The following is a 10680-nucleotide window of genomic DNA, read 5'->3' as shown; positions in this document are numbered from 1 at the left end:
ATCTTGCACTTCTCTTTGGCTTGGGTCATGGCACATGCTTCCTCTAATACGGAGACCAGCATGTTTAATAGAAGAGTTTGACTGTTTATTACAAAAATCATAAATAAAAAATGGCTTTTAAGCCTCACTGACTCAGGTGACAATTCATCTACCACATAGTGCTTCTCCTCTTTTATGCAGTTATGATAGTTGTTCATAAAAGAACTCATTTTCACAGTACCATGAAAGATGAATCTGTAGGACAGTTATTTATTTTGTGGTGTCTTTTTTTTTGATAGCCTTGTGAAAGAAACAGTGAAACAAGCTACATTAATAATGGCTTGTCATGAAGGACAAGTAGTATAGCATGAAAAGGTATCATTGGTGACAAATACAAAAATTTTAAAAATTAAATTTAAGCTTAAAAAAAGAGAAATTATTTAAAAAAAAAAAGTTGTAGTGCTTCTGGATTTTCTACCTTTAAGGTCTGTGTCCTCAGACTCAATACACATTTATTTATATATATGCAGTAATGTAATGGCTCAGAATAACATTTCCTTCTTTTTTTTTTTTTTTTTTAAGGTTTTAGCCAAGATCTGTATTTGTATTATATATTTGTATCAGTCAAGGGGCACAACAGCATTAATCAAGCATCACTAACCTGAAGCAGGAAGACCATGCTGGCCTCTCTAAATGCAAGCACTGTCATGTTACTGTCTAACACAGCACTTTAGATAACAGAATGCTGGGCTAGACATTTTCAAATTCATCTATATAAAAATAAAAGTGTTCTGTTCTTATAAAGTTAAACAACTTCTTTACAATTATATCTAGTATAGTGGTTTGTTGGGCACAGTTAAATCATTTCTCATCATCCTCATTCAAAACTGATTACTGTAGCAATCTCATGCACATATTTAACATCCTTATTACAAAAGTAAACAAACAAACAAGAAAATCATAATACTGTTTAGCTTCAAAAAGAGAATTCCAAAAATATGACTCTGTCAACTGTAGTAGGTACATTGGTATAAACTACTAGGAAGAACAAAATTAATGTATGCATGCTCTTTGAATGAAGAATCAGAACAGCTTTTCTGAAGGACAGATGTTCCTTATATGTTTTGAAAGTCTTCTGAAGCTGTCAACAGAACTCTAGATACAGTTTATCTAGATTTCCAATCTGCCTTTAGCACAGTCTTCAGCAAAGGCCCTTAAATTATGCAAAACCATAGACTAGTAATAAAGCACGTCTTCACATACTCAGAAGTAAGCTTCCAGAAATCATTGCAAGGAGGTTGGGAAGGCACACAGGACTATACAAAGTTAGGGTCTACAGGCCTGTAAACAGACACCAAAGGAAACAGCCTTCTTACAAAAGAGCTCTGACATAACAAATGTAGACGCCAGAAGAAACTACAGAGGGTTAGACCATAGTATGTAGCCAGGTTCATGTGGTCTCTCTCAATATAACCTCCTGCTGTCTCTGATGAACGCAGTATGCTGGGCCAAATGGACCACCAGGGCAGTGGACACAGCAACAAATACACGCACACAAATCTTAGGCCTCTCCCTGCTCTAAAGAAAGGTGTAGTAAAACCCTCTAATACATCCATCTACTCTGTAAATCAAAATGCACAAGTACAAGCAATAGATTTTACTGAGCTGACAGTTCACTGCACCAGTAAATTAGCAACCCTCATGAACAATCCTATCACACGTATCTGTTGTTTCATTCCTTGAATTTGGAAGAGAACAGAAGACACCAGAAGTTGGCACCAAATATGTTGTACAAAACCCACAGGGCATTTCAAGAAGTTTACTTTATACTGACGTTCACCGAATCAAATGAGTGTGAAAACATCAGTGAAATGCTGCATTACTCTCTGTTGAGAGTCGTGGGACCTGGATGGCTTGAATCTTTCTCAGCTATGATACACAAAATCCAGGATGTCCTGGTTCCAGTTAGGACAGGGTGTATTCTAGTTGTACCAGAAGGGGGCACGGTCAGGACCTGAAGGTTATTTTATACCACCTAAGCCATTTGTCAGGTGCAGGGGAAAGGGAATCTCTTCTGGGAAGAACGAGCTCCTTCGAGCTGAGGAAATGTGGTGGAGGGAGCCATCTGGTACTGTCTATTATTGGTGTTATTTTCCATGGATTGTTTCCTTTTCTATATAATACGTAATTAGTGTTTTTGCTGTTTTTAGTAAATTGTTCTTGTGAACCTGTGATCTTTATCTTATGTCTCCAATTCTCCTCTTCAGCCCACTGGGGGGGGGGGAGGGGGGATGAAGTGGAGGGGCGTGGCGGAAAGTACGGGAACAGATTTGGGTTTTTCCAGTGGGAAGACCAAATTGAGGAATACCATTCCTAAACTATGACAGAAATCTTGGCCTGCTTACATGTTTTCTGTAACAGTTTTTAGTATGTCAATTTTTATACCAAGCCTTAACTTGATGGGGATGAAAAACCGATATCTTAATCATTGCCATAAGCTTTATTTCAGATGCATATGTGAAAGACAGTATTTGTGCAATGCTGCCGCTGACAATGTAGCTGTGTGCACAAAGCCGTTTGAAGCATCTGCTTCTTCTGCTACAAACTACCAAGTGCTTTTGCTGACTAGCTGCTTTCTCAGTTGGCACATGCATGGGTAGCCTGGTTTTAGAACCTGTGGCTGGTGTCAGGCACTGGCATCAGCTTCCACTGGAACATTGTGTTAGCAGCAAGTCAGATGTGCTCACACTCAGCACAGATGTAAATACACATTTCATGCATGTACCAGTCACATCCAGGACACGTTACTTATCCCTTCATCCCCTCTGTGATGGCCTAAGAGACAATACTAGGGCAGGAAAAGAAATTTGCTCATAGATGAAGTCTGTTGAGTCTATGACCACTGCCAGATGCAAAACCGAGAGAAAAACCGTCAGAGAACTCAGGAAAATTTAGTGTCTGTCTCCCAGAGACCTCCATAAGCAGAAGACTGACCCGAAGGCCTGACTCTCACCCTGCATTTAGACATGACTAGGCTGCAGTTTGCAAAGGAAAGGCCAGGAAAATGCCCATATATTGAAGCTAGGGAAGACTTATTTCTTTATTACTTATTCACTAATGCTTCGACTCACAGTGAAATAAATGATATCCTTACATTCCTGTACTGTGTCTCACCTGCCTTCAGCTCAGATGATGTTAATGCCTCTTAAGCAAGACCACAAAGACACAGGGGCCAGTAACCACTGCCTGGACTGCTGGTGAAAGCTACCAGTGTGGGAGACCTGGCTTACACATGAAGTGTGTTATAATCATACGGCACTCAAGTATGCCTGCTGTATTGTGAGCTCGTGAAACAGTCCTGCAGGACAGGAATGACGGTAGACACTATGGATTGCCAGCCATGCCTTATTACTGTGCTCAAAGGCCAATGGTCACTGTCTGGAGTGGATTCCAGAGGCAACAGACATAATATGTATTAAAAACCCCAGCTCACTGCATTTACCTTTGGCTGGAGTGCTCACCTATAGGTGATCAAATATTCCATGACTGTTGGCCTGTTGCAAGCTCTGCCCAAGTTTCAGAGGCCCAGGAGACATTTCCTGTAATCAGCCACAACACTCTTTATCCCTTTTCTCTCTTCAAGGCCAGTCAGAGTAGCACCGTGTAATACTTGGTCGTTTTTACTGCACACAAGGGTAATAGATACCACATTTGGGAGCGGGGAAATGCGTGGCTTAAGGAAACAAGAAGTCAAGAACAGGAAGGGAGATGCCTCCTTGTAAGAAACAGCTGCTGTCCGTATCAGCCGTCTGCTCGGAAGCGGAACAGACTCGCCGGTTTTACCACGGCAACAGTTTTGTTTCTGCTCTTCGCAGTCATTCAGCTAACATGTTTGTAAACACCAATGTGTATTTTGTAAAAACTTAGCGTTTCACAAAACAACGTTCACAAACACCAGGTCACTTGCGGAACTTCCCACCACTCCCACCAGCGCTCTCCGCAGGCCCAGTGGCCTCCCAGCAAGGCGGGACCTGCCCGGCCCTCGCCGCACTGCCGCCGCAAAGCCTCTCGGGAGTTGAAGTCCCGCACACTGCCTTTTCCATGGCGGCCCCGCGGCTTGTGGACTCCGTGTCCCATGGAGCGCTGCGGGGGGCCCGGCGCCCGGCCCGCGGCCCCGGCAGCTGGCGGCAGGGCGGCTAGTTCAAGTTGCCATAGCGGCGAGGTGAGGCGGGCGGAAGGTGCGGGGGGACGGGGCGGCCTCGCCTTGGAGTGCTGTGAGGTGCGGGAAGGGCCGCGGCCAGGGCGGTGTGCGGGAGGCGGCTGTCCGGCTCGGAGCGCCGCGGGCGGGCGCGGATGGGAGCGGCGGCGGGAGGCGCGGGGTGCGGCGGCCGTGGGTTTCTCGGGACGCTCCGGAGGCCCGGCCGGCGGCGTTCTGGCTCCTGTCTGGGCCCAAGAACCAGGAGACTCAGAGCTGGAGTCGGGTGTTAGTGACGTTCCCGGCAGGGAGGAGGATTTCCAGAGGGCATTACTTGGTTATGAACAGTGCGAAGGAACCGCTTTCTGTGTTGTGCTGCTGAAGAGTGCTGGGAGCACGGTGTGACAAATTGATAATAACGTGGTACTGATCCCTGAAGGCACGATGGTGAGATATTACCATATGGGATCACCTTCCTGTGTTTTCCAGACTCAAATACAAACACTGAAGGAAAGAGCCTTTCACATGTCCTGTTGTTCCTTTCTGAAATGATTATAATTTATTTTTTTTTTTTGTCGTGCTCAGTCTTAACTATGAGGCTTCAACCATTTCTTTAACACTGTTAGTTACCTAGTGATAGATTAGTCTGTGTGGAGCTGAACAAATAAAACACTTGAGGAATAATCAGATTGTGTACACTTTATCTTTTGTTTACTTGAGTTGAAGAGCTTGACATTGAGATTGTCAGCTGTACTTCTTACCTGGCAGACTTCTTAAAAAGTCCTCAATGAAGCTGAAATGCTCTGCTTCCTACAGGAAAGGAAAATATTCAGTATTTTCCTGAGTATTGATGCTTTTCATCAGTTCAGCAAAGGTTGTGATCTGCTTGGGTAGAACCAAAAACCAGTAAGAGCCAAATGATTCTTACTGTCAGGTAGGTCATACGTGCTGAAATTAGCGTAGCTGTTTGGAAAAAGTGATAAGCTTTTTTTTGTTTGTTTCAATTGACAGGCAAATGTGCATATGGAACATGTCTGTAAATTTCTACTTCTTTGTGATTTTTATTTTTTTAATCTAAAGTGAAACTTGCACAGTTCCTTTAAAAATGAGGATATTGCCTTATGTGAAACAACTTCTTCACCTTAAAAGTACTTGTGGTTCCTTTTAGGTTGCTCCTGAGAACAAAGAGGAATGCTTAACCATAAATAGTAAGTTTTCTTCTGACAAAATGTCCTCCTTATCCTGTGCTTTCTTTTATTTTTACCTTGATTACTGACCTTTCTTCTGTGCTTTGGCTAGTATATGTCTTAATGAGCCTATTTTTTGACAGCTGAAAATAAACCCATTAATCTTTCCTGCTGTAAATCTTTATATCACTTTTTACCCTTCAGTCTTTGCTTTTAAGTTGTTGGGGCTCTTATGGTTGGGTCTACTTCTTTATTAGGTTTTGTTGATTATTTATTTAACCAAATTACAGTAAAACAAATATTATTCCATGCTATTATTTGTACCAGTGTTTTATTTATTTTATTTTTCTTTGTCTCTGAAAGTATCCCATAATTTCTGTTTCCCAAAGGTTAGTGTTTATTCTTTTTCAGTCTCATTAAGGCTTCACTGCAGCTGACTACAGTGAGGCACTGGAATAGCAAATTCTGATACTGTTAGTAAAAATGTGTCTTAGTAAGATGAGATAAGAAGAGGAAAGATGAGGTTCAGAAAATATAAGAAATACTGATGTACTTGAGCACAGACTAAGCAGATTGATTTGCTGTTCTTTCATGTTTGAAAGGTTTTTATCCAAGTCTGGGGAACACAAATTTGCAACCTTTTGAAAATTAAATAAAAGACCTTGAAAAACTTCAAGTTGCCTCCATGTAAAATACAATGTAAGATTTGAATCCATCTATGGTTTCTTTTGGAAATTTCAGCTCTCATGGCTAGAACAATGTCATCTTTACTGTGATTTTTTTTTGTTGTTGTTGAGTTCGAGAATTTGCCAGTCTGTTTCTTCTTTCACCAAGTCATTCCATGACCTTAAGGCAAACTGCTGCAGTGTGTAATAATTTAAGAAAAAATTTTGATCTAACCTACCTTTTGAGACTTGCTATTTTAATCAGTTACTATGTGAATTTACTAGGCACAGCTGTCTGGCACAGCTGTCCGTAGTTTTTGATAATTTCACACATCTGATGATTGTTGACCTACTTTCCCTCTATTTTGCCATCCTTGAGATTTAGCAATCCCAATTTTGAAGACAGCTTAGGGAGCAGTGTGAGGTGAAGGAGGGTGCTTCTGCAGACCAGGAAGGTTGATAAAACACTGATGGATCCACTCTCTGTTTGGGGAAGAGAATTTGCCGAATTTGGGTTGTGATTTGATAATGGGTACTGAAGATTTGGAAGCAGTGAGATTGCATATTTTCATTTCATTTGCTCTCAGAGGCTCTGCCTTCTGCATCTTGACCCTGCTTCATAGTGTGAACAAAGGTAATAACTGAGGAGCAATTGGAAGGTCTGCTTCAAAAGTACATCCTGCTGACCCACACCAGAAAGGCAAATGTAATCTGAGTTTATGAAGTTGCTTTGGGAATATTGTGCAAGACTTCAGTTACAGATAGGAATTAACACACGTTACTTTTTCTGGTCTTCCTGCCTAGGCTTCAAGATACTGATGGCAGATTCATCCAGCGATTCAGACAACTTATTTACGGGTCGGATTGGAAGGCGGCCCTTGAGAGCATCCCACAGCAGAGCTCAGAACTATGGTGCTGAAGAAGTTACAGAGAAGATCCATACTTTAGCAAGCACTTTGCAGGTTGTTTGCAAAATACAGTTTTAAAGTATTTGTAGAGCCTACATTTCTGTAACGCAGGGTCAAATTTTCATTTCTAATGTTGTGGAGTATACTGTACAGATGGGAAACGTTGCTTTCTGTGCAAACTAAAGATGGTTTTGGGAAATTAATCATACTGCTTTTGAGCTGAAAGTGCGTGGCTTCTTGCATTTTTATACAGCTGCTATTTCAGACAGTAATAGAATGTTAGAAAAAAAGTTGTGTTGGGGAATACTATTTATAAAGTTAGCAAACTGAATAAGGGCAAATCAGCTTTGTTAGATTTTCACAAAAGGCATGACATTTTCTAGCAGAAAGTTTCAACCTTGTCTTGATTGTCTTGGTATTGTGTAAAATTTCCAAATTTCTGATAAATATAAGCTCTCTCTTCAGGAAAGAGCTTATATTTAAAATATTTTCTAGATGTGAAAAAGCACTGTAAGAAGCATTATTTCTAAAATTGTAAGAGAACAAGAAAAAGTGGAGGGTGCAGAAGGAATATCTGTTTTGCAAACGGGAGGAGACATTTAGCTATCCCGACACCATTAGTGCTGGATAATTTATTCCCATTCTCCTCTAGTTGACAGTTCTGAATACCTACAGTGGGTGGGTGTATGTTTTATTACTTATTGTTTGGCTAGAAACATTTTTTTCCCCTTTTAATATATGAGAAGGGAAAAATCAATATAGAATGGTAAATTTAAAATTCAAAACTTCTTATCTGGAAAATAAACATCAATCTAGAAAATAATATATTAAGAATACAGTCTGATTACTTTTTAAAAGGGATTCTTTGGTATTCTGATTATGTCAAGCGTTTTTCTAGCTGCTCTTCTAAAATTCCAATTTTAAGCTAATTGCTTTTTATGGACTGCTTTTCAGCAGATCTTCCATCTGATCCAGGTGTTTATCTGGTCAGAAAATAGTCATGGGGTGACCTTACCTAGTGTGTTCACCTTCAAAAACTTGTTATTTCTCAGATAACTATTCTGTTCTACAAGCAGGTAATGTTAAGTTGTTGAATTAAAAAGGTTTTTCTACAGAAACTTGAAAAAACTATTTGTTGCTGTTGCTGAGGTCTTACTGTTGTACTGAAGTTATAGAATTTGGTTTGTTTTTTTTTTTTTTTTTTTTTTCTTCTTCTTCATTTTCCTCCCTTTAGTCATGCTTTATCCCTTCAGATTCTGGTTATTTGAATAGGATTTTGAATGCTTAGACTGTTTAGAAAACATTTGTGTTTTTAATTTAATCTTAGAAATTAATAATAAAGACAACAGTAATGTTTGATTAGAGGAGATTCCTGTTTTGACTTTTTTTTCTAAAACTTTTTTATTTAAGGATACCAACAGAAATCTAAGACACGTTGACCATTTGCTAGGACAATACAGAGAATACAACAAGGAACAAACCAAAGCAATAACAACTGTGAGCAACTTTCAGTTTATCTTAACTTTTAGGTCTTTTCCATTAGTAGATCTCATAGCTGAAAATGTGGTATTAATGGACAGAATACATAGGGATTTAAGTAGCTTTAAACAGAAACTTTTAATATTTATTTGAACATACTAAATCATAATACAGTAAAATGTTATATAATGGAAGTCTGACGGGTTTTGTGGGCTCATTACTTCTCTGGTTTATAAGCACCCAGTGGATTATGTTATGGTACTATGCAAAGTACAAGATGTGTTGCTGAAATAGAGTATTAGGGAACATGTTTCTTTTGCAGGAAGAAGTGGTAAGATAAAAGCTGAATTACAGCAGGGAGTGAAATTGTGATCATACTGATGTAGCTTTTTTTCCTGTCATTCTGCAGCAGTTTCTGGATCTGTTGACCAGCTTGCTCTAAACTGCAGAAAGGATGAAAATTCTAAAATTATTCTTCTCATTTTAGAAACTCAAAGCTCAAACTTCTACAAACTTGAAAACAGGTGTCTTAGAGAAAACAAAACAAATTAGTGCTGCTAGGGTAAGAGAGGTTTACAATTTGGTTACAAACAAGCTGCAGCAGCTGCTGCTTTAAAACGGATACATATGAAATGTAGAGTATTTTACATGTGAAGGTAGAGAGAGTGAAGAAGCAAATGTGTAGAAAAGAAGGCTTGTTTTTTTCCACAGAAAGAGATCCAGCACTGTATAATTCTGCAGGAGTAAAGCATCAATTTAACCATGGTTTAAAAGCTCCTCTTAGAAAAAGGAGAACCATTAGAAACTGATGTTTTGTGGATTGTCAAATAAAGGTGTAACAAGGCAAGTGGCTAAGAACCAAAGTTAATGAATGCAATTGTAAAAAACAACATGCAAGTTTGAAAAACGAAGAACTAATTTTTGAACGTAGCTAGTTCTGTACTCTTAAATTGGGAATGGCTTCCTTTTCCTGAAAGTGAAACTTCTAAAAATAGAGGTTTCTGTAAAGCTGTTTAGGGAAATTTGATAGCCATGTAAAATTGATTCCAGGCAGGGTTGGTGGAAGAATTCCAGTAAAAAATAATTTCTTTGAAGTTATTTTCTGAATTGTGCAGAACTGTTAGTAAGCCTTGCTGGCAAACAGGTCTTACTTTGGTTGTAGGAGATAAACTTTTGAGTTTTCATGGTGGTGCATCATGGTGGTGCACCAATGTTTTAAGAAACTTGATATTTGAAGCTGCCAATGTTGGAAGCATGTTTTGCTATAATTACAGGAATGTGATATATGAGATATTGAAGAAAAGCTGTTATTAATTCATAGCTGTACTTGGCTTAAAAATAGCTTTTATTCTCTTAATGACTTTTAAATAAGTAATATTTTCCATGTTTTTTAGAAAACAAGTTTGTGTTCATATTTCAATAAATTACAACTTTTCTACAGTTAAAAGAAACACTGGAGCAATCTATAAGTCAATTGAGGAGCCAGCGACTAACACGAAACTCTGGAATGAGAAGTGCGTCTCTCTCAAGCTTATATCCCAGTGACCTGGATGGAGAAGGAACATCAGGTAAAATACTTGAAGGGCTTGTGTATGCTTGGATTATATCATATGGCCGTGTTATGCAAAGAGGACATTAAGAAAAACGTTTAGAGATAGTCTTATGGAAAGTCATCATTGATGACTTCAAAGAAGCTGAGTTTAGAAAGCTGGGAGACCTGCAGTTGTTTATGTGGTAAATTTTTCCAGCTTTGTGTTTCTGTTAGTATTTTCTGCTGATATCCCAGGAGATCTAAATGAAATGTTGATTCTTTCAGCTGAGGAAATTAATTTTCCACTGCATGAGTTGTAGGTACATACAAGTTAAAGCTAAATCCAAAAGATATTGCAGCTTCTGAAGCTTGCTTCACAGCAAAAAAGGAATTTAAATTTTAAATGCATGAGATTATGGATGTTTGGAAACAGTGGAAAAGGAAAAAACCAGAAATTATTTATGACACACAAAAGAGTAGGTTTTTTTCCTTGTATGTCTCACAAAATTCATTATATTTTGGGAAAAGGTATGTTTGGGAGGAGTATTCATTTGAGAGGTAGTGTTAAATGTATTTTAGTAGAAAGCTCTAAAAATTTAATTTCTATGTAAAAGCTGTGAAATATCATAGTTTGAAGCTCTGATAGATTCACATGGAGGAAAAAGTGGTTGGTTGGGCAAATAAAACTTGAGGAAAAACTACTCCTTGGAGAAACAATTCCTCTTTTTGGAATACT

At 39.0% G+C, this 10680-nt stretch overlaps 1 protein-coding gene across 2 annotated transcripts in view; it reads left to right on the top strand.

The window, feature by feature from the left end:
• The first annotated feature begins 4079 nt into the window (after positions 1-4079).
• CEP128 (centrosomal protein 128) overlaps positions 4080-10680 on the top strand; it is a 96337-nt gene continuing 89736 nt past the window's right edge. Inside the window, exons 1-5 of one of the 2 annotated variants that reach the window (XM_041397512.1) lie at positions 4080-4201; positions 5343-5382; positions 6831-6988; positions 8345-8431; positions 9855-9981. In XM_041397512.1, coding sequence (XP_041253446.1) covers positions 4115-4201; positions 5343-5382; positions 6831-6988; positions 8345-8431; positions 9855-9981 — 499 coding nt within the window. In that variant the 5' untranslated portion in view covers positions 4080-4114. The remainder of the gene's footprint in view (positions 4202-5342; positions 5383-6830; positions 6989-8344; positions 8432-9854; positions 9982-10680) is intronic. The other variant, XM_041397521.1, reaches the window with a different exon arrangement.

This window comes from Onychostruthus taczanowskii, unplaced genomic scaffold, assembly GCF_017590055.1.
Source record: "Onychostruthus taczanowskii isolate IOZ18803 unplaced genomic scaffold, ASM1759005v1 scaffold1, whole genome shotgun sequence".
Taxonomy (NCBI): domain Eukaryota; kingdom Metazoa; phylum Chordata; class Aves; order Passeriformes; family Passeridae; genus Onychostruthus; species Onychostruthus taczanowskii.
This window is presented reverse-complemented; position numbering and strand designations above follow the sequence as displayed.